The sequence below is a fragment of the Ambystoma mexicanum genome, chromosome 9, assembly GCF_040938575.1.
Source record: "Ambystoma mexicanum isolate Mex_15411 chromosome 9, UKY_AmexF1_1, whole genome shotgun sequence".
In the NCBI taxonomy this organism is placed as follows: Eukaryota; Metazoa; Chordata; class Amphibia; order Caudata; family Ambystomatidae; genus Ambystoma; species Ambystoma mexicanum.
The window spans coordinates 1,300,425,704-1,300,450,742 of record NC_090931.1 but is presented as its reverse complement, the minus strand read 5'-3'; the positions used below and the strand labels follow the sequence as shown (position 1 = coordinate 1,300,450,742).

Here is a 25,039-nt window from a genome sequence, read left to right as displayed (position 1 = left end):
TCTCTCTATCGGCAATTCACCTAGCCGGAGAGAAGAACTTGACAGCGGACGCTCTGAGCAGGCAGAGCACAGTCTCTCACGAGTGGGAGATAGCTCAGGAAGTCCTTCAAGAGATCTTCGCCCTTTGGGGAACCCCTCAAGTGGATCTGTTCGCCACCAGTATCAACAGGAAGTGCGACAGATTTTGCTCAAGGGAATTTCCCCCGAGAGGAGCTCTAGGAGATGCGTTCGTAGTGGACTGGGAGTTCCCACTTCTGTACGCGTTCCCTCCGGTCCCTGTCATTCCTCAAATGATCAGGAGGTTGAGAAGGTTTCGGAAGACCATGATCCTAATTGCCCCGGATTGGGCCAGGAGAACGTGGTACCCGGACCTTCTAGACATGTCCATCTGCCCTCCAATTCGACTGCCATACAGAGAGGATCTTCTCTCGCAGAAGGAAGGTCAGGTTCTCCATCCAGCCATCAAGACCCTCAACCTTCACGCTTGGTGTCTGAAAGGTTGAGGTACAAGGATTGGGACCTTCCGGATGATGTTATGGAGGTGTTGCTTTCGGCCAGAAGGCCGGCAACTAAAACTCTATACCGCTGCCGTTGGAACAAATTTTGCAGCTGGTGCAGAGAAAAGAATATTGAACCCTTTTCTTGTGGTACACCTATGGTGTTGTCATTCTTACTTTACCTGGCTAATTCAGGCCTACAGGTTGGCACAATTAAGGGCTATCTCGCAGCGCTATCAATCTTTAAGCGCACTGCAGAGGAGCCTTCATACTTCAAAATTCCATTGGTAATACAATACCTAAAAGGATTAACTAATGTTTATCCCCCGAAACCTTTTCAAGTTCCCTTATGGGATTTAAACCTAATTTTAAACTTCCTAAAGGGTGCCCCTTTTGAACCACTACACTCTTGTTCATTGAAGCTTCTCACCCTCAAAACTGTTTTGCTAATAGCATTGACATCTGCTAGAAGGGTTAGCGAGTTGCAAGCCTTATCGTGTAAACCTCCACATACAATCTTTTACAAGGACAAAGTTGTTCTTCAGGTGAAGCCTAACTTCCTCCCGAAGGTAGTCTCGGAGTTTCACATCACTCAGAAGATTATATTACCTTCTTTCTACCCTCCTCCTCATCCGGGGAAGGAGGAAGAGAGACTGCACAGGCTGGACCCTAAGCGAGCCTTGAGCTTCTATATCAGCAGATTGGCTAAGATCAGACAAGCAGACCAACTCTTTGTAGGTTATGCAGGACATAAGTTGGGCCTTCCAATAACAAAACAAACCATCTCCAGATGGATTATTTTAGCCATTCTGGAGTGCTACAAATTGGCAGGAAAGGAGCCTCCTCAAAATCTAAGGGCTCATTCTACCAGGGGTATCGCAACATCCTCAGCCCTTCAAAGAGGGGTGCCAATTCGAGATATATGTGCGGCTGCCACATGGTCGTCCGCACATACATTTACCAAATTCTATAGCCTGGATTCCTCCTCTAGTCAAGAAACTAGATTCGGCAAGGCTGTGTTACACTCTGTCCATTCTGGAAGGGTAACATAACTTTTATTACTCCCGCCTCCAGTCACAATACCACTGCTATGGGAGTCTATCTAAGATAAGGAATACGTCGGAGGACACAATCCCTTCGAAGAACTAGTTACTCTTACCTTGTAACGTTCTTTCGATGGGATGTTCCTCCGACGTATTCCTTATCGACCCTCCCATCCATCCCCGCAGTATGACTTCCTGTGGGTTTGCAGCCTATGCTCCTTCAAGGTGATTAGTCTAATCCAAAAACATTACTGGGGACTACAAAACGGAACTGAGCAACGGACGCTGCGCGCGGCCTTTATAGGCAGGATGACGTCGACGTCGGCACGGAGGCCGTCGAGGGTCATCGACTCGGCGATCATCGACGCGCAGCGCCCTCTGGCGAAAAAATTTTCCGAGGCCAGCAAAGCTGAAGGATTTCTATCTAAGATAAGGAATACGTCGGAGGAACATCCCATCGAAAGAACGTTACAAGGTAAGAGTAACTAGTTCTTTTATTCACACTGGAAGCAATGTTGATTTCGAATTCCAACAAAATCACCCTCAGTTGGGTATAGGGGAATTAACTGAATAATTATATAGTACAAATATCAAGGGTCTACTTAGGCTGCCCACCCAATCAATAATGGGAAGATATTAAATCAAATGGATCCTCACGAGATTTGATTTGGTTGGTCAATTTTACTTATATAGAACCTCTGGGTTATTTCATGCTGAGGGAAAAATGCACCAACTCAGGGCTCCTGGATATCTAATAGGGAAAGGACAGGGATCTGGTCAGATGGCCTCAGTCATAGGTAGCCTGCAGCATCAATACCCTTGATTTGCCTCTCCTATTCTGAATCCCAGCTTCTGTCTCTGTTCCTGGTTATCTCCAATTCCTACCTCCCAAGCAATGTTATTTTTCCAGCGGTTTTGCAGTAGTCCCACTCAGATGAGATCATGCGGCTCTCCCTGATTACCATTGTGGGACCCTTTAAAATCTAAAGCACACCCCAAATTATAAAACTTAGCATATGCCATCTTATTGGCTCTTGATTTGTATTGGACCTCTGTTGTGACTCCCATTGCAACTATGGGTTCCTGAATTTAAAAGGCAGCATCCCCTGTGAATTTGACTCCACCCACATGGGATAGCATTTTCATAGTTTCAAACATGCTGTAAAAAACGACAACATGACAAACTTTAATTTACAAATAAGCTTCCTACAATATATATTTTTTGCTTTGTCTGATCATGCCGGACTTAATAAAAGGCGTCTCATTCTGGCACGATTTTGCAGCTTTGAATGACACTTTTTCGTGAATTACTCAAAGATGTCAGTGTCACAGAATATTGCATACAGTTAAATACATCACTAAGCTACTATCTTCCAAAAGTTCGGTTTCGTGACATTTTCTGGGAGCTAGAACCACATTTTAGGTTCTAACATCTGTTCCCAAGTTCGAATTGTTACTGTGAAAACAAGAAAATAATATGAGGCAGGGTAACCAAAAAGGAAACACACCAAACACAGGTTACAAAGGAACATACAAAGCACTTTATTTTATACTGAATCCAGTTACAAAAGAACAGAACGAAATTCAGATAGCTATCGACCCTCGGTACAACACAGCGAACTCCGGTGTGGTTCGGTGTGCTCAGTGAGTACAAAAATTCATTGAAACTGTCAGGCTTTTATACATTTCTCCAGCCTGTTGTCCAGCCTTTCTTCAGGTTAACCATTCCATAAATAAGTTACTGCTCTAGGGTCCCTTGCCAGGTCAAATCTAGTTCATATTAGGTTTATACATTAACAAGAAGAAATGGTAATAATGTATGCTCTAGGCCTAACATTACAATGCAGGACTTAGTTTATACAATGTAGTTAAGCAGGTGTTCTCATTCAATTATAGATCAGTTTCGGTGATACAGGTAATCCATTGCACACAGGTCAGCAGAAGGACAAGGTCTCAGCTCATGACCCTAACAAGTGGCCTGCAGGCAAGTTATACATTAGCTGTACCGAGGTCATGACAATCGAGTTCTGTTCTGAATAACATAGGCTACCATTTTAGCTCACATGGTGACTTTATAGAGCAAGAAAACCTAAAATGGCGGCTTGACCCAAAATGACAGTTTACGTGGTTTCTAAGGTCAGGACCTTGCAATGCGAGTTTATTCACATGTAGTTTATAAGCAGCTTGTTAGCAGCTTGGCGTAGGCCAATATACATATATTCATAGCAATAGGAGGCACGATATAATTTCTAGTTTGACAAACCCTCCTTTTGGCCTATGCCAAGTGCTAAACTACTTCTGATCTCCCTGCAAATAACTCAGTGTCATCGTCCATACACCCTGAATAGCTGTCAGAAATAACTATCGCCATTAGATCTTTTACTAAGATCTCTTTCAGTACATACTCCTTAGAGGTTTTATCCGGGGCATACACTTTATGTCCTATTGTACCTATTGCCTGAGCGCAACATCCCCCTAGCATTGAACATATACTTGGTAGACATTGGATACAACAACAAAGAAATAGCAGAATTCCCAAAATAATCAGCAAGACTGAAAGCACTTTCCAACCACAAGACCGCAAGCAGTCCCAGAACCAAGTGCTAAGATCCCAATTTCCCTCGGGAACATGCACTTCTGAACTAAGAATGTGCAGATTCTGTATTGCCTTAAAAATAGTTGGGGAGGAATCTGGTACGAAAACACAGCAAGCGGACCCCACTAGTTTACAAACTCCACCACGTTCAGCCAGAATGACATCTAATGCCATCCGGTTCTGAAGCGCTACCAATCTGATCGCTTTCTGCTCTAAAGTCATATTATAGAGTATATCTGTGGTCCGGTTGATGGTTCTCTCCAGTACTCTCGCTAGTTTCCTGATATCCTCGGAATTCGCTATCTGCCCAAAGAATGGAAGGAATGATTTTGCTACATCTCCTAAAACCTGTGCTGGAGTGTCGCCATTCTCGTCCCGCCGTGGACGAGCCTTCGAAACCTCTACAATACTTGCTATAAACACCCCAGGTAACAGGATTCCTAGATAATAAGTTCCCTGCCAATCCCTGGGCAACCATGGAAATGCTACATTACCGCAAAAAAAATAGATAGGTTCGCCTACATACAAAGGTCTGTCTTCCCCAGTCAAATTTGCAACTTTGGCACAACCTTTAAAATCTCCCATTGACCGGGTGCCATTCCTCTGTATGCAGAAAGAAACTGAATCGGGGCTATGGTTAACAGTATAAGAAGGAGGCACGGTATCCTTATTGCCTATCTGAGCCATTTTAAAGGAAATCAAAGATTGGAAAGGACGAGACAGTCTATCAGAAGGCCTAATAGAAGCAATATTGAGCTTACTCCTATTTGCGAAAAGCGAGCATCCCAAGGGAGTCGGAACACGTTTCTCAAAACTATTCAAATTAGTGCCATCAAAGTTCCCTGAGATGCTATTGTTCCATCGGCCAAAGAACAGTGAAGCATAACAAGCAGTTGTCAAAGGTAAAGGGTGAATATACCAACCTAGCCCCTTATCCCCATGTTGCGGTAAATGCGAGCAGATCCAACAATTAGTCTTATAAAAATGGCATGTGTTGCATTCATTATAAGCAACAAGGTATTATTGTGATACTTCTGTCTATGCTGTGAGTCCCTAGGTGACAGAGTATGCAAATGTACAAAAGCTGTAGGAACAGTGGGTACAATTTCAGTCGGCAGCAAAGACTCTAAAGGATGAGTTTCTTCGAAATACCAAAGGCCTAAGACAGTGACTATTATAAAACCAAATATTATCATAAAAACACAGCAATTCCTTTCTCGGGGCCCAGGCACATTGTTCATTGTCCGAGTTGGTCACCCCCTTATTTATAAATCCAATACGAGCAGCAGCGGTGGCGGTAGCAGGCATTGTAGATTTTCAATTGACGACACCAATGTTCGTTGCTGGCGACACTACGGTCGCGCGGCTTCTTAGTCCTTCCACAACCCCTAGCCAACAGAATCCCCTTCCTCAACTTACTTTTTGGGCAAAAGCAAGCCCTTGATGATCCTTTCCTTCCTTGAATGCACAGCCGAACTGTGCCGTATGTCTATCAGATGCACAGCAAAACCGTGCCGTATGTCTATCTTCGTGGCCGGAAGTTGTATCTTGTTGTGCCTGGTATTGTTTGATCCTAGAACAAGATGTCGTCACTTCCCGTTGGAAGCAACGTATCAGAGGCAAGTGAAGTTGGAACAGCAATTTCCGGGAGCAAAATTTTCAGAGAGCGCGGAGACAAAATGGCAGCTTCCCCAAGCCTCACGGGCTCAGAAAGATTCTCCGATGCACTCTCAGTGCTACTCACTGCTTTGGGATCATTGGTTGCAGCGTTAGCGAGGGGTTCTGTTTCTTCTGTAACGTGTGGCACTGGGTGAGGAAGTTTCTTGACATGTGTCGCGTGGATCCAGTGCTTCCGGCCTGCGACACGCACCGCTGTTTGGGTGACCAGCAGGACCTGGAACGGGCCCCGCCACCGAGGTGCAAGGCAGGAAGATCGGTCAAAGGATTTGACCAAAACCCAACTTCCAGGTTGTATACTGTGGCCTGGGCCCTCGTATCGCGCGGGTAAAGCGTCTCGTACCTGGTGATAAATGAAATACAGGTTCTTTAGTCAACTGGCTACAATAGTCTGAAAGCAATACATTTTCTACATTCCTCAATGCCCTAGGCTTCGGAAGACCCCAGATATTGGCAGGTCTCCCCATTACCACCTCAAATGAAGAGAGCCCAGTCTTAGTTTGAGGGGTTGTACGCATGGCTAGTAACACGATCAGTAAGGCGTCCGGCCATTTTAGTTTGGTGCCGGCACACGTCTTAGCGAGCTTGTTTTTTATGATACCATTGTGTCTTTCCACTAATCCGGCGCTCTGAGCATGTCTGGCCGAATGGAATCGTTTGTCAATTTGTATTGCCGTACATATCTGTAGAATTACAGCAGCGATAAAATGCGGACCATTATCCGACCAGATAACTCTCGGCAAACCGAACCGTGGGAAGAATTCCTTTTACATGGTCTTTGCAGTGGTCATGGCTGTAGCGTCTTTAACAGGGAAAGCCTCGACCCACTTACTAAAGGCGCAAATGACCACAAGGACATATTTTAGATTGTTACATCGCTCCATTTCAATAAAGTCAAAGTGAATCACTTCAAACGGGACAGAAGGAGGCCCAAAGCTACCTCTTGGAGTTGCTGTCCCCTTTCCCACATTGTGTTGTAGGCAAATCATGCAATTTTGGACATAATGCTGGGCAATTTTTGAAATCTTATCATTTACCCAGACTTTCTCTAACATTCTCCTGATCTGTTTAGCGCACATGTGTGGGACCGTGTGCCATGGTAACAATCATTACTATATAGGCATTAGGAAGCAACCATTTCCCTTCAACCATGTCCACCCAACACCCATCATCGAGTTTCCCCAAGCCCTCAGCCCACCTCTTGGATTCTTCTAATGTGGCATCGGCTTGGATATCCCGTACAGACCCAACACCCTCATCCATTGCATAGGCATCTACAGTCTCCCTTGAAACATACATCTCCGTGAAGAGATCAGAGGCAGTTTGTCTAGCTATTTGATCAGCGAAAGCATTCCCTTTGCTTACATCATCTATAATCTTGCGATGTGCTGCGCACTTAATGATTGCTAACTGACTAGGGAGCGCAAGCGCTGAAAGCAATTGTACTATCAGGGAGCCATGTTGGATCTTGGTGCCATGCGAAGTTAAAAACCTTCTCTCTGACCAAAGTCTCCCAAAGTTGTGAGCCACCCCAAAGGCATACTGGCTATCAGTATATATGTTTACTGTTAGCCCTTCGGAAAGCTCATAAGCTCGAGTCAATGCTATAATCTCTGCGGCCTGCGCAGAGTTATGCGTAATTCTCTTGGTCTCCACAACTGTACTCAATGTAGTGACTGCATAAGCAGCTGTGGATGTACCATCCAGTAGTTTGAAGCAGGAGCCATCACAAAACAGCTCCCCTTGTGGGTTATCCAAAGGAGTGTCCCTCAAATCAACTCTGCCTTTTGTATCTTGTTCAGTAGTATACAGGCAGTCATGTGACTCTTCGTCACCGCAAACAGTATTTTGCGGGAAAGGTAAGAGTTCAGCCGGATTAAGAACGCAGTACCTCCTAATTTGAATGTGGGGAGCAAACAAGATTAATTCATATCTTGTCAGTCGTGCGGAAGTGAGGTGTTGCGTTTGGGTTTTGTTCAATAGAATATCTACAGAGTGATGCACCATCAGGGTTAAATCATGGCCTAGGACCATTCCCTCACTCTGTTTTACAGACGCAGCAGCGACAGCGCGCAAACATCTTGGCAAAGCGCATGCAACAGGATCAAGGGCGGAAGAGTAGTAACCGCATGGCCTATTCTTCCCTCCATGTTCCTGCGTTAATACAGCCAAAGCACATCCATCACATTCATGCACAAACAACGCAAAGGCCTTCTCATAGTTCGGTGTGCCCAAAACTGGCGCCGAACATAATGCAGTCTTGAGCAACTCGAATGAATGTTGACGCTCCGTACTCCATGGCAATGGCGCAGAAATACCCTTCTTCGTCAAGGCCAACATCGGTTTTATCACTAGTGAGAAGTTTGGGATCCATAACCTACAGTAAGAAGCCATACCTATCAAGGCTCTAACTTCCTTTTGTGTATTTGGGTCAGACATGCCAGAAATGTGTTTTATTCTTTCAGGTGTCAATCTTCTTCCCTCCTTTGACAGGAGATAGCCTAAATAGGCGACCTCCTGGCAACAATATTGAAACTTTTTAAGCGAAGCTTTGTGACCATGCTTAGCTAGATGGATGAGCAACAACACAGTGCCCTCTTTACAAGAGCTCTCAGAGTCAGCGGCTAAAAGCAAATAATCACCATATTGAAGCAACGTACAAGTAGGGGGCAATCCAAGGGTATCAAGCTGCTCTTTCAAAGCCCTACTATAAATACTAGGACTCTCAGTATAACCTTGAGGTGCACGAGTAAATGTGAATGAGTGTCCCCCTAAGGTGAACGCGAACAAGTACTACTATCATCATGTATAGGAATACTGAAGAAAGCAGTCTTTAGGTCCACAACACTGAAGTGAGTGGCCGTAGCTGGAATCATGGTTAATATTGTCGTCACATCAGGCACAATTGGAAATTGCGGAGCGACGACTTTATTAATGGCACGTAAATCAATTATAAAACAAAATGGAATTGCATTATCACCTTTTTTGTACACGGGTAAAATCGGACTATTGCACAAACTTCCTGCAATCTCCTCAATCACCCCACGATGCACAAAATCGGAAACAATGCTATTCAAAGCTCGCTCGCCTTCAACTGAGATCTTATACTGTGGAATACGGGGCAGCTTAATTCCATGTTTCAAAACTATTTTAACAGGCTCAATCTGCAAAACACCGACATTGTCATCAACTGCCCACAAACACTCTGGTATATTACTGAATTCTGGCGGCAAAGTCTAGTCAAGAATTGCGCAACAGAACATTGCTGAGGTGAAATCGTCAAACGCACTCCATCAGAAGAACAATGAATTACCGCATTTAATTCCTTCAACAGATTCAACCCCAGCAAATTATCTCCACAATTCGAAGTCAAGAGAAATGGACAGTGGTCCGTAAAGGGACCCAAAGAAATAGGTACCGGTGAAGAAACCGGACAAACAACTGGTGTGCCAGAAAACCCTACAGAAACATTGGTTTGCTCTGACAGTGGAATGTTTGGAACCCGAGAATGATCAATGGAGCACTTCTGTGCTCCAGTGTCTATCAAAAATTGATGTTTCCTATTTCCCACTACCATTTCAACGTAGGGACCTTTCTGATTAACGGGAATAGGTGTAGGTCCCAAACCCTGCTTCGGGCAATCCTAACGAAACAAAATATCATCAAAAGGAAGCTCTTCAGATAGATATGCAGCAGAAGGATGATCAAATATGTTTCTAGTATCCACACTCGAAGTCTGATTATCCTGTGAAAAAGGTTGTTGGGGATCCTGCGAAAACTGGCCTCTACCAGGGCCCCCTAAACCCGGGCGACCTCTGGATCGTCTACCCATATTTCCAAATGTGTTATTCGACCTCTGTCAAAGGACAGGGCATTGTGCACGCCAATGAACCTCCTGGCGACAATAGGCACACTGGTTAATATTCACAGGACCCAAGGGCACATTCCCTTGTGGAACATACTGACCTCTAATCTGCGAACTACCCCCTCTGGGGCCACTAACAATTTGCTGTAACAATACTTTAGTCTTCAAATCACCTTTTCTCTTCTCGACTCTATCTTTTTCATTATTGACACGGTTCTCGTAGTACTGAGCCATGTGCAGTACTTCTGATTGGGATTTCGCCTGCCAAGCGCTCTCAGAAGACATCATTTGTGACTGGATGTCAGGCAGCATTCCACGTACAAATTTGTCCACAAATAATCTTTTCCCAGACTCTGTGCCTAAGTCTTGTCCACTGAAATTAGGGAATATCTGTTCGAACCGATTAAAGAACTCGGTAGCACCCTCAGATTTTCCTTGGACACAGGCCGTAAGCTTGTCCCAAATAATTCTCTTTTCGGGGATTATAGTTTTCAGTTTTGCAATGATTCTGTCAGGCAAAGTTAGTATCACCTGAGGTGGTCTCTCACCAGCTGGCCTTTCCCCATCAAGCCTAACTATGTTAGCCCATGTATCTCCCAACCCTGGTACATGGTCTATAGTTCTAACTTGTTTCCACAAATCTAAAGGCAGGAGTACAGGGAATAGCAAATCAATGTCGCCTAGGGTAAAAACTGAGGACTGCAAAACGGACTCTATCTCTTTATAAAACCCTGTCGGATTTTTCCTAATGTCAGCAATAGTTTGTCTAATAGTATTCACTTCCTGTCGTAAAAACGGGACGTGAACAAACTGCGATACATAATGTGCAGGAATGTCCACAGCAGGTGTACCTGCTGCAGCATTAGCAGTAATCTCAACCTTTGGGACAAATGTCGGAGGAACCTCTCTCATAGGCAACTGAGATGTAGGCAACTCCGAACGCTTACTAAGCAACAGAGCTAAGTCGAGCGCTAAAGCAGTTGAAGAAGTGTCAAGTGAAAAAGCTCTCTATTAAATGCTCAATAACTCTGTGGGACAACTAACCTTTCTCTTTAAACATTCATCCTGCAGGTACTCTACCATTACCTGTATCACTTTCCTCTGCATTTCTAGCGTATATTGACTGTATGTGTCATATACCTCAACTGGACTTATCGATATGTCTGAAATCCATCTAATCTCATCTTTTGTACAAATTCGCGCCTCCTCAGATGTTGATTTACGACACGGAAGAAATCGTTTCTGTACATACATACTTTCTTCTTCGTCATCCTCATTCCGTAACCTTTCCAACTCCTTTCTATACTCAAATATCCTCTCAACATGCTCATGTACCTTCTCCACAGTGTCTCTTGAAAACGCTAAAGTATTCAGGTCCCTCAACCCTTGTGGGAGGTCTGCATTATTTAATTTACCCCACATTACACATAAATGAATCCCTAAACCTTCAATGAAAACATTTTCTCAGGAAAATTATCCATATTAGAAAGTGTGGCAAGAACATTAGCTCGATCATCTCTCTCCATACAATGCTTAGCCCATGCAAACAAATCCTGTTTCTTTTCTGTAGGAACAGTATTACGAGGAACAATCCTCGACCCCGCACCCTGATCAACTACAAGCGGTACAGAACTACTTGGGAGTGAGGGTGCAGGCAAATTCAATGGAGGTACTATTACTGGTGCAATGGGAAGAGGCAGAGGAGCAGGTGGAGGAACAACAACCGGAGGAATAGGAACAACAGGTTGAGCAGGAAGAGCAGGAATAACAGCAGGAAGAGGTACAGCAGGAGGAAGAGGAACATACGGAGGTGGTGCAGAGGCACCAGGCCTTCGTTCATTTAACAATTTGTCGATAAACTCATCAGAAACATGAAGATCTTTAGAAGGATAGATTTTCTGAATACCGAGTGAGAAAGCCCTGTCCGTATTCCTAACCGACTCAGACTGTTTGTCCTGATCATATAACAACGCCTTTTCAGCATTTGTTTTATGACGGCGCACATGTTTTTCCCTACTTTTAAGCTGCTGCAACGCTTCTCTTTTCCAATTTTGCAAAACATCAAATGCTGCAGGTCTGGCCTTCTTTTTTAACAAGACTGACTCTAAATATTCAATATGAGGGATCTCAAAACTACCATTGACTGGCCACTGAAGTTCGGAGGCATGTCTGGTTTGTCTGTGCCAAATTTTATTAAATACTACACTTCCAATGCCATGCTTACAGTACATAGTACATGCCGGTGACCCCCTCCTGTGGTGCCGGATGGCTAAATTCCAAAGATTGTCTATCGCTGCGGAATAATGCCCTAAAGCAGCTAGACAATTTCCCAGGCATTTCTCAAATACTCGGTGTTACCTGGTCAATAATTGTGTCTGCAGATGCAACGGATCGTGCAGCGCTGTTGAGGTGTCGCGTCTCGTTCAGTCGGGCCCGTTATGTCACACCGTCCGATCCTGGTCCGATAGCGTGCGTCAACCTTCAATAATCCGGCATCAATCTTGAGGGTCCCTATTCCGGGCACCAACTGTGAAAACAAGGAAATAATATGAGGCAGGGTAACGAAAAAGGAAACACACCAAACACAGGTTACAAAGGAACATACAAAGCACTTTATTTTATACTGAATCCAGTTACAAAAGAACAGAACAAAATTCAGATAGCTATCGACCCTCAGTACAACACAGCGAACTCCGGCGTGGTTCGGTGTGCTCAGTGAGTGCAAAAATTCATTGAAACAGTCAGGCTTTTATACATTTCTCCAGCCTGTTGTCCAGCCTTTCTTCAGGTTAACCATTCCATAAATAGGTTACTGCTCTAGGGTCCCTTGCCAGGTCAAATCTAGTTCATCTTAGGTTTATACATTAACAAGAAGAAATAGTAATAATGTATGCTCTAGGCCTAACATTACAATGCAGGACTTAGTTTATTCAATGTAGTTAAGCAGGTGTTCTCATTCAATTATAGATCAGTTTCGGTGATACAGGTAATCCATTGCACACAGGTCAGCAGAAGGACAAGGTCTCAGCTCATGACCCTAACAAGTGGCCTGCAGGCAAGTTATACATTAGCTGTACAGAGGTCATGACAATCGATTTCTGTTCTGAATAACATAGGCTACCATTTTAGCTCACATGGTGACTTTATAGAGCAAGAAAACCTAAAATGGCGGCTTGACCCAAAATGACAGTTTACATGGTTTCTAAGGTCAGGACCTTGCAATGCGAGTTTATTCACATGTAGTTTATAAGCAGCTTGTTAGCAGCTTGGCGTAGGCCAATATACATTTATTCATAGCAATAGGAGGCACGATATAATTTCTAGTTTGACATTATGAGAGTTGCCAGTGCTGCCAGGCCTGCGTGGCTGCTGGCTTGGGGTGCGGGGGAGTGATGGAGCTACAGATGTGAGCTTTGGCAGAGTTCCCTGTGCGAGGTGGTCTTTGTAAGTGGGGTGGTAGGAGATGTGGTGAGGTCGGTTAGCTGAGGAGAAGTAAGGATTTGGATTAGTGGCCACTCCTGTCCTACTGTCTTTGCACTAGAACTCCAGTGTGGTGCTGATTTGTGAGTGGAGACCGACACTGACATTTCCATACATAAAATGTTTATAGCAGCGTATTTTAATTGAGCATAGTTCCTGAAAAATGTACAGTTTTGTGCCACTGAATTCTCTTATATTGCCACAAACCAGTTTCAAGTAAGGCCCCCATATCAAGGTGGGTTTACAAAATATATGCCTGGGAGCTAGCAGAGGCCCCGTAAACATACTAAAGAAATCATCACTGACGTTACCCATTGTGAACACTAACTATCACGTACGTGTAGAGAAATGCTGAGTGACACCATAAGACTGTGTCTTGAAATAACACTCAGAATGCGTTATACGTGGATATAGGGAAAACAATCTCAGGCACTTTTTTTTCAATGTAACTTTATTGAATCATTTTCAACATCTGACACGTTTACAATTTTGCAGAGCTACCCATCTTCATACACTCTGAGTTTTGCTGTTTACAGGCTACAAGTTCTTTAGGTTGTAGACCGTGTGCGCCTAGGGACGTGCACCTGTTCTGTCCATTTCAAGAAAGTCCATATCGGTAACTAACATCCCCATCATAGCTCCTCCATGCCTTATCAAATGATACTCCATTAAGTAAGAAGTGGGAATGTCGAGAGTTAAAGAAAAAGAACAAAGAAAAACAAACTCAAGAAGTGCACAAATCATAATGTACTTAACCGAACTTAAAATAATACGATAATACCTTGTGTGTGGGTCTGGTATGACAGTGTAGCTCTAGGACAGCGAGTGTGTCATCAACGGGGTGTCTCTTATTTCGTTAGGGGTTGTCAGGTGGTATCAGACTCTATGGTAGTGAGAAGGAGGACATCTCTTGGGGCTTGTGATGTATCCCGGGGTTATTGCATGCATTCACAAATGTGATGAGTGGTGCCCAATCTGACAGGGACCCCGTCATTGTACCGGTCATGGCTGCTTCTATTTTAGACATTGCTGCCACATACCACACTTTGGCCCACCGCTCCTTTACATCCATCATACATTGTGATTTCCAGTGGCGTGCAATGACCAGTCTGGCAGCTACTAAGAAAAAGGCCACCAGTCTGGAACTCTTAGCCATTAGTTTGCAGTGGCCTCGTGCGTCTTCATTTCCGAAGGGGAAGATCAGTGGATCCATTTCCAGCTCAAATCCACAAATGTCTTTTATCCGGGCGATCGCTTCCCGCTAAAATAACTGTACCTGGGGGCACTCCCACCACATGTGATCAAACGAGCCCAGCAATGCATTGCACCTCCAACAGTTAGGGGGAATTGTGAGGGACATTTTGTGTAATTACAAAGAGGCACTTTTTAGCGAAACAAAAACGGCGAAAAAATACAGAATATTTATTTTTCTATTTGGGGGTTCCCCCAAACCACCTGTTTCCCTATCTTTAAGCACACCCATAACCCCTCCCCACTAGTTTTATCCCCTTACCCCACTTTACATCTGTTTCCACATTTTGGACTGTTTTTGTTTCATTATAAATTCCCCTCTGTAATTGTTTTCTCTGTAATCACTGGATCCCGTTCTACAGCTTGCGCTCCAGTAACGGGAGCTTTCTTCGTGGCAGAATTAATCGAATGCGAATTGGTCGAAATTATTTATGAATTTGGCAGAAAATATATGTGGGGTGGTGGGTAATAAACATAATAAAGATAGAGGGAGGTTGGGGGGGAGGGTCGGGGTCTCCCCCTGCATTTATTTTTCACCATATGAAAAAAAGAAAAAATTATTCGACCAAATCGAATTCGACAAAAACAATTTGATGAGATCACGTAGTACCGGCGTGACCCCTGTGCAGGGCAGGTAACGCACTGGGACGCCGAAGGGCGTCCTTGTTTACTTGTGTTTTCACTATGGCCGGATTATTCATATGTTCGCTGCCTGTGCTTTTCCCTGCAGTTGCTCCAGAGTTTCTTGTACCACTGGTGGACGTCACGTGCGTGCTCGGTGACACCGTGACGCTGACCTGCAAGGTCTGCGGGCGGCCGAAGCCCAACATAACTTGGAGGGGACCCGATCAGAACATCCTGGATGGTGAAAACAGCACCTACACGGCGTCGTCCTGGTACGGGAATCTTGTTGTTTTCAGCTTGTACAACCAGTGGCCCAAGGGGGGGGGATACAACACATTGATGAAACGATGCACGTGACCGAAGTAAGGGAAGTGTGTTCCTTTGGACTAGAACTTCATATCCGCTTTGGAATGCATTGAATTATTGAGACACCTACTTCTTCGCAGCAGCCCTATCTAGAACAAGTTTCCGTCACAGGTCCTCGAAAGCACTAACCAAACCTGGTTTTCAGGAGAACCACCAGCTACACGAATGCCTACTGTAAGGGGATTCAATTCAACACTACAGCTAAGTCAACGCCTAGTCTATAATACTGAATGAAAACCCTTATTGATATATCTTTAGGTCCAGTTCATGCGTTCTGGATGACTACCCCTATATAACACCCCTCTCTTGGAATCCCCCTGACCCCACTGAGCCAAGAAGTAGTTCTGTTTTGCAAGTTTAAAAGGTTTATTTGATAATTCAAACAATAGATATATATCACCCTTTATAGTAAATTAATAATTGAATATCACACTTAATCTGATATGATAAATATTAACAACGGAGAATCTGGCACTAACACGCTTCTCTATAATCAATAAGGAGTTGACATGAAATGGATAAGGTAGCACACTGGTAAATAGGTACAGAAGTATAATGTGGTAGAGAATGCTTTATAAGGTTCAAGGAAATGCAAGGTTGAATGAATGAAATGCAGTATAGAAAACAACTTGATATGATTTCAGCAAAACAATGTAATCACTTTTCTCTGGCAATCCCCTCCCCCCTTTTATGCAATGCAAGGAAATGGAAGGAAAACACACAGTTCTCAGAAATGCAATCAAATGTGATTCAGTTCACCCCAGCAAGCTTAGACTACAGAAGTTTGAAAACACAGGCCCAAATTGCTTTGATATGTGCTGGCAATGAATTGAAAAGTATGCTAAAATACTTTTAATTCCCTTTCAGAGGTTCAGGGTGATTGGTATCTAGTTAATATTAGTCCAGGCTCACACTAGCAATGATGCAGGGATAGTTAGCAGGTTAAACGAATTTCTGGCAATGGAAGGCAAGCAGCAGCAGCTTTTTACACGTGAAGAAATTTGCAAATCGCGGCAAAATTCGCGGAAGCGCCGAGCGCTATTACAGAGGAACCACAAGGACTATCTCTATCGTTTTGGGGTCCTAGGAAAGCCTAGGATCTCCGCTTCCAAATACAAGTTACTGCAAGTCTCTAGCACAAACGGTTGCGGAGATATGAGCGATTGAATAAAGGTCGTTTTTCAGATTTGAAATTTTAAACGCACACTTTTTCAGCTTTAAAAATGATGGCAGGATAACACAATTGCTAAGCTGCAGTTCTACTTAGGTTAAAAATGGATTGAATTATATTATTGTAACTAGGAGATTGGTTCTGCACAGTTTTCTAGGTACTCACACTATATTCTTGAGTGAAATGGGCCTCATCACGGATCTGGTCAGGGTTTTAAATTCGCCTCTGGTCTCTGCACTTCACAGTGATCTGGGTCAGCTCTCTCTGGTTCTCTGGTCTGGGTCTCTAGTTCTGGATAGATTGAAGTCTCTAGTTTGGCTCTCTGGAGGTTTGATGGAGGTAAAGCATGGATTTCACCGGCAGAGCGTCCCGCTGCAGATGGAAGTGAAAAAGTCCCTATCTGTCCTGTCTGTCTGCTTTTATGTGTTTAGAATGTGGGTGTGTTCTAGCATCACTGACCCTACCTCTCTCTCAGCTTCTAATTGGTCAAACTTCCATTTATCATTTGATTGGGGAATGAACTGTGAGTCAGAGTGATGTCATTTTACAGCCTGCAGAAAGTCCACTCCTCCTGTCAACTTACACACAAATCTAGATTTGAAACAAATACATATTTGCAGAGGTACATATTGTTTTAAAATCATATGCACCCATCATGCATTACAGGAGGTATCCCCTGTTCAAACTCTGCTCTTCCTGGGAGCTTGCATTCAGAAATGGCACATATTTCACTTTTTAACTGATTTTGCAATTTCTGACATTGACCCAACTTTACATACATGTGCGCAGGGAGTACGGACATTAACTGATGAAGTTTCAGATTTTTAACATGCATACATTTAGAGTTATCCCCACTTTTCCGCTGACACCCCCCTGAACATACCACCGGTTCTAAAAACCTCTTAAACTGTGGGCAGAAAAATCACAAGAATTATGGTATCATTTATAAAATTTTCACATGTCCGCTCTATGAGTTATTCATCTTTTTAAAGTTATGTTCTGGCTCCAAAGGGGTGTGGTTTACCCTCAGCACAAGGTTGAATTTCTGGTTTTTCCAGTTCTGCCAAGCCAGCTTGCTCTCACAGGCAGTGCCCCTCCCCTTTCCTCAGGAGGAAGCCACTTTTTACGACCATTTACGACTCCTGCCAATAAAACCTTTGCCTGAGCCAGGACAGGGCTTTGTTCACTTTCCTGCAGAGCACAGGTAATTCAATTATCAGATAGATGGCATATCCTTAGTGTGAGCAGCAAAAGGGCAGCTAGGCCTGGGAACACAGCTGTGACTCAAGTTTCACTCCTGATGGGGGTAGTTGCCAGGCAGAATTCAGTTCCTTAAGCCAGGTTTCAGATAAAATGTCACTTTTTGTTCCCCAGTTCCTGCATTCAAATAAAACTAAACATTTTTACATATGCAGCTAGAATGCTGATTCTAAGTGCAAAACTATGACATTTCAACAGTTACAAAGGCATGTGACACCAAACATAGGTCACTCATTTAATCTAAACATTTTCGATTTTAGTGTCTTTAAATCCAGTGCAACTTAAACTGCTGACTCCATAGCTCAGCCAGTTTTGTTATAAGCATTGTTCTGGGCTCTTCATTTCCCAGATTTTGTAGGCACACAAAACTCCATTCTACCAAATGTCTGCTGGTGTTCAGTGAATATTTTGCACATATTGCAATGTTTGAAATAGGCACTTTGGCTTGCCTTCAGAGAAACACAGGGTGGTTTTAAACTGCCGGCTTTTGGATAGTGGTGAGTACTGGTACTGCACCCATTTTTGGGATTTAAGAAAATGAATTCCCCACAATTCTAGGTTGCATTTGGCAATCAGCATTGCCATTCCCAATGGTTTCAGACTACTGTGGGGGTAGTCCAATGGTGGTTTTAGGCAGTTTCCTTCTGTGCCCATAACATCGGCAAAAATGAGTGGCAGCCTATTCTTCATGCATTTCCCTGTGCATTTTCTGGGAAGCTCTGGCCATCATGAGGTTTTCCATGTCAGTACTGCACAGTTTTGAGGTAGGGCTCGGATGCATGGGTAAATACATCCCACAAGCCCCCCTCTTGCGATGGCCATTCTATTTCACGAATGGGACTCGCAAGACCTGTGATGTTTCCTCATCTTCTTCCAATAGATGGCACAGTTCAGCATCTTTTCCTCCATCCGGTACTGATCGATCGGTTCTCCTCGCCGGTCCTGATGGGAATATTGGGCGGTCCACTGGGCCCATTGGATCTTCGTTCCCGGTCTCCGGATCGTCCTCCTTGGCCAGTCTCAAGGTCTTCTTTCTCCTAGGACGACAAAGGAAGAGCGGCAATACCTACTCATAGACGTTTTTCCACCACTGTTGAGATAGTGGGGCAGCATATGCATTTCATCATAACGAAACATTACATTCTTATTTTGAAAAATAAACAGTATAACTAAGAGACAGTTTCATGCAAATCACAATATTTTAGAGACTAGATGTGGTATGTTTTATGGTTGGAACTGAATTAGTCTGAGACAGTACCCGCTAGGATTCCAGAGGATTCCTCCAGTTGTTGCAGAGTGTGCCTGGGATGGCAACATTTCAACTGGTTTATGTGGACCCACTTGTCTTCCCCCTCGGCCAAAGGACCTTTGGGGATGTGGATTTTGTAGGCCACAGGGGAGATCTTGTCGATGATCTCAAAGGGTCCCTTCCATGTAGGCAAAAATGTGCGCTGCTTGGCCTGGTTCCTTTGGAAGTTGTATAGATAGACCCGGTCTCCCACCTGATATTCCTTCCTGGAAGTTTTCAGGTCATAATGGGTCTTCATGCTATCAGCTGATCTTTCTAGATTCCGCTGAGCATAAGCAAAAGCATGTTGGAGGTGTTTCCTTAAATTCTCTACATACTCATGAGTAGTGGAGGCATTTATCAGTGTCTGCTCTTGGGTCCTATAGAGCAAATGCTGAGGAAGCACCATCTTGCGCCCAGTCATCAACTCAAATGGTGACATTTTGGTTGCAGATGAAGGGGTAGATCTGATAGCCATTAGGACCAGAGGTAATCGGATATCCCAACTTGGCCCAGAATCTGCCACAAACTTCTTTAATATGCTCACAATGGTTCGGTTATATCTCTCTACTGCCCCAGAAGAAGCTGGCCGATAAGCAATATGCAACTTCCTTTTGACCCCCAGTATCTCCCACATCTTTGTCATTACTTCACTGGTGAAGTGGCTACCTCTGTCTGACTCAATCCTTTGAGGTAGACCAAAACGGGAAAAGATGCGGTTAATCATCAAGGCAGCTGCCGTTTCTGCCTTGCAGTTTGGGGCTGGGAGACATTCCACCCACTTGGTAAACAAGCATGTCACGGTCAACATGTACTTATTCCCCCTAGCCGAGCGAATCACGGGGCCTACAAAGTCGATTTGTAAATCTGACCATGGCAGTGTCATTCCCCTCTTTTGTAAAGGCGCCCGGTGTGTGAGGGATGTCGGCTGAAATTGTGCACACACAAGACACCCCTTCAAGTATTGGTCGAGGTCCTGCCCCATGTGTGGCCAGTATGCAACCTCTCTTAAGATTTCCAATGTTGTGTGAAACCCCCTATGACCGGCGGTGGCCGCATCATGGGCGTGACTTAACATCAGGCTTCGGAATGAGGTAGGAACCACCCACTGATCGTGGCCAGCTTTGGATTTCCTTACCAGCAAACCGTCTTGAATACGGAACATTTTTGGACATTTCATCAACACTCTTAGGTCCTCTTTCCCAATGTAATCGGTATCCGTCAGGGGAAAGTTCTCAGGGTCCTCAAGGTGCTGGTAAAATTTACCAATAATTGGATCCCCCTTCTGAGCGGTAATCAAATCAGCATCAGGGGTCTCCTTACTCCATTGTGCAATTGAAAGGTCGTTGTGAGCATTTGTCTGGGACCTAGTGATAGCAGTGACCTGGATTTCCCCCAACAGGGACTCAATCTCAATTAGACCCCCTTGGATGGCCCCGGTTTTGGCCAGCTGATCAGCTAAGTCATTTCCAGTTTTGTCTGGTCCCTCTACTTTGGAATGACCCTTGATCTTCTTCCAATAGATGGTCATCCCATTCGATGTGACCAGATCATCAATGTTTTGGATCAACTTCCCATGTTTCAAGGGTTTGTTGTTAGCACATAACATGCCTCTGGTTTTCCAATTAACCAGGTGCTCCACGAACCCGTTCCGTACATAATCCGAATCTGTGATTATGACCAGTTCGCGGAGTTGATGCTGGAGAGCAGTGAGGATGGCCTGATGCACAGCCATCAGTTCTGCCACCTGACTACTTCGGGGACCAATTTTGTATCCAGCGGAGGGTTCTGGGGACTCATTCACCCATGCATTCCCTACGCCAGCCACCAGTTCTTTCTCCCCGTTGTTGTCAACATGGTAAGAGCATCCATCCACATAGACAGTGGGCATTCCCTCACACTTGTCCTCTTCAAAGACTTTGTGTGGGGAATTAAGGTATGCCTCCATGTTGTCCTTGATTTTTAGACTTTCGTCCTCGAGACAGTTTTCTCTGGCACAATCATGCAAGTCAGCCAGACCTTGCGCAAGGGGACTCTTCTTGTTTTGGCCATATCTGACCTCCACAGGAAAGCCTTGCATTGACAGAATCCAGGAAGTAATTCGGGAATTACTCACATTTCCGGCCCGGATTCTGTCACTTTGGAGATATTGCAGAGGCTGGTGTGGAGTCTCCACTATGATGTGTTCCCCCTGGATAAACGGGCGGTAATTCTTCAATGCCCACACCGTTGCCAGGAGTGCCTTCTCACAATCGTTGAATTTTTCCTCCACAGAGGATAAAGTTTTGCTCGCATAGGAGATTACTATATTGACCTTGTCATGCTTTTGGTATAATACTGCCGTCAAGCACGTATTAGAGAACCCCGTCTCCAGGAAGAACTCCTTGTTTCTGACAGGGTAAGCTAGGCAAGGCGCTTGTGAGAGGCTTCTTTTGAGTTGCTTTACTGCCTCGGCTTGTTCTGGACCCCATTCCCACTTGACCCCCCCCTTCAGGAGATGAATCAGGGGTCTGGTGATCTCTGCGTAGCCCTCAATGAACTTTCTGCTGTAATTAGTCAGTCCAAGGAGGCTCCTTAGTTCCCGCAGAGTTGTGGGGTCTTTCAGTTTCTGAAGTGCTTCCACTTTCTTTTCTTGGGGACAGAGGCCCTGAGGAGTAATCTCATGCCCCAAGAAATTAACACGGGTTCTATACCACTGTGCTTTCTGAAAGGAAAGTTTTGCTCCGGCGGCCCTCAACTGCGTCAGAACATAACGGATCTCCGCTATGTGTTCCTCCACAGATGAACTTTTGATGAGGACATCATCTACATAAGCCAGGTTACCCCTCGCACCCAGGTCGGGCATGGCCTTGTGTAGAAAAATGTTGAATTCATTGCCGGAGTTGAGGTATCCGAAGGGAGTCCGGGTCCATGTGTACTGCTGGCCCCCAAAGGTAAAAGCCAGCTTGTATTGGTCCTCCCTACTGACAGGCACGGTCCAGTATCCATTGGTCAGGTCTATTGCAGTGAATACCTGTGACCCCTGGATCTGGGCCAGCCCTTGGTCAATGTAGGGGAGAGGCCATCGGGAAGTATGGACCCGTTTGTTGAGCTCCCTGAGGTCAGCGCAGAGTCTCCACTGGCCGTTTGGCTTCAATATTCCCAGCACCGGATTATTGAAGGTGCTGTGGACTGGACGGATTATTCCCCGGGACTCAAGGTTCTTAATTATTTCAGTAAAGGACTCCATTGATGCGAGAGGCAAGCGATATTGCTTCACAAACACAGGAGTCATGCCAGGGTCCGTGGGGATTGTTGTTGTGTGGATGTCAGTGCGACCACAGTCATATGAGTCTACCGCAAAGAGATCTTGGAAATCCAAGAAAACTTGTTTCAACTTTTGCTTTTGTTCCAGAGTCACACAGGCATCAGCTAGGTTGACTCTCTCTTCCACCATCTGCCTGAAGCCTGGAAAGACTTCTGGTTTGGCTATTTCAGCGGCCTCCTCCAGCTGGGTGGAGAAGTCCCTGGTTAGAGTGCTGATTTGGACCGGAGGCTTCAGGTGGGAAAGGCAGCCCTCATGGACCTGGAAAATCACCTCATCTCTCCTGAAGTCACAAGTCACATCTTCCTTACCATAGGGGCAGGAAGTGTACACCAGGAAGTTCCCCCCATGCCGGGTAAAGATCCTGTCTGGTGTTGTATTGTCATCACTGTCACTGTCAAAACAGTCCTTGGGGATTGGTCCTAACAGTTCATTTACTAAGTCGATGGAAAAATGTCGGTCATCAACCGCCATTCCAATAATGGTGCCTGCGGCTAGAGTAATACTCTTTAAGTCGCTGTTATCCACCTCTATTAGAATGGTGTCATGTTCTATGTTGACTAATGGAGTTGGGTTTACCCCCAACCCTTGCTGTTGGAGAGAAGCATTTAGATGTATGTAAGCATCAGGGTCTTTCAACTCTTGTCCCCTTTTAACTTTCACTTCCAGGGAGAATTGTCGGGTCCTTTCTGGGATGGTGACTTCCTCTTTGATCTGAATTTCAACTGCATAAGGTAGCAATTGAGCTGACCTAAATGCTTTTTCTGGATCATCAAAGCCCATGGGATTATCCGCTAATCGGGACCAAGCTTTGAAGTTTATTAGGTCCAAACTAATGGCAAAGCGATTGAGAATGTCACTGCCTAAGTAAAAGGCGGCAGGGACATCTAGCACGACCCAACAATTGTGGACTATGCTCTTGTTGCCAATGGAGATTTTGAGCATACACCTGCTTGGCAGGAGATGTTTGGAATTAGGTGCTTCCAGGTCCATTTCCCATTTGTCTATCAGTTTGAAGGTGGGAATGGCTGGATCTTTTGGGAGTTGGCGAAACATGGCTTCGCTGATGAAGCTCTTACCGTTGTTCACACACGCTCGAGCGAGAACAGAGTCCTTCCCATCATTTAACTGAACAGGGATGAACAACTGCTCTCCAATTTGCTGAATATCAGCCAGGCTTTGAGCTGATTGCACATCTTTCTGGACTATAGGAGTGGGAGTTTCAGATTGTGGATTGGTATAGAATTTCAGAGTGTTTCCTTCCAGCGTGGAATACCACTTTAAACTGGAAGGAAGGTTGATTTTCAGAAATAGAGAGGACCCCCCATCACCAGTCTGTTGTCCTACTGCTATTACTGTCACGTCTGGAATTTGGTTGTTCTGGAAGTGAAATTCTACTTGGTCAGATTTTTGTTCAACCATGTGGCAGGTGCCGTTTAAACTAACATGGTTGACACTCTGTTTTAATTTTATTGGTCGGCTAGTCTGGGTCCAGAGGACCTTGTTTACACAATCTATTAGGGGTGACAACCTTCTCAGGAGGTCATTCCCTAGTAAACAAGGGGTGCCCTCTGGGGTCACAACTATGACCGGGTGTTTCAACTTGTGTCGCCCAATTTTAATGTCCAAGTCTGCCGTCCCCTCAACGGGAATTTCCTTCCCGTCAAAGTTCTGCAGTTGTCCAGGAAGAGAGGTGAGAGGAATTTGGTAATTCCCTCCCCTTCCTGCATTCAGTTCGTCAAAGGCCCTTCTGGACAGAAGGGTAGCTTGAGATCCAGTGTCCACCAGTGCCAAAATTGTACCCTGCCCCTGTACTTGTACCGGGGCATAATATCTTCCCTCCTTCTCCTCAAGGGGGCACAGATAATGTAAATTTTTGGACAACTGGTGGGCTAATTTTCTGGTTTTGGACATCGCTAGCGAAGAGATTTGGGCAGGATTCTGTGGAGAGCCTTGGGAATCTGAAAGAAAAATTTGGCAACTGGAGATCAGAGCCATTGTGGGTTCCCCTGGTTCCAGTTCTGGTCCGCCCCCCCCCTTTTTGGAGGCAGTCCCAGGATGGGTTTGAACCAGGGGATTTTCTTGCTGTTGGTTCTGGGATGAGATGGTGGGCGGCGGTAGCTCAGTCTCCACATCTCCCCAGTCTGGATTTGCATCCCTAGGGACCCATTTTTCTTTGGGAGGAGTTCCCCCCTCTCTGAAGGAGAAGATCCTTTTCCCAGGATCCTCTGAGGATCCCTCTCCCTCAAATTGGAAGATCTGTACCTCCTCCTCAAACTGAGTCTGTTTGGGTCTTTTGTTTCTCCTACCCCCCCTCTGCTCCTTAGGAGGCAGACTTTCAGGGGCAAGAGATTTTGTTTCCGGTTCCTGGGTTTCCAGGGGCTGTTTACAAGTGAGGAAGGAAGCTTCCTCCAAGGCTTTACACCCCCCTTCCCTTTGTGCCTCCTCCCTGGGAACCGGTGAGTTATCGGGGTGCTGCCCCCGTCATTGTTCTGGAGCACCAGGTCCAGAGTTGGGTACGTTCTGCGCCGGCATGCCGATCTGAGGGTTCTGTTGAGCCCTCAGTATGTGACCCATATCCCGCGCCATGTTTTGAACCTGGCGCTCTAACTGGGAA

The 25,039-nt window shown here is 45.0% G+C and overlaps 1 protein-coding gene across 6 annotated transcripts in view; it reads left to right on the top strand.

Annotated features, from left to right (window-relative positions):
* KALRN (kalirin RhoGEF kinase) overlaps positions 1–25,039 on the top strand; it is a 1,827,638-nt gene that overhangs the window by 1,775,621 nt on the left and 26,978 nt on the right. For all 6 annotated transcript variants that reach the window (XM_069616662.1, XM_069616664.1, XM_069616661.1 and 3 more), the window contains one exon: positions 15,140–15,305. In XM_069616662.1, coding sequence (XP_069472763.1) covers positions 15,140–15,305 — 166 coding nt within the window. The remainder of the gene's footprint in view (positions 1–15,139; positions 15,306–25,039) is intronic.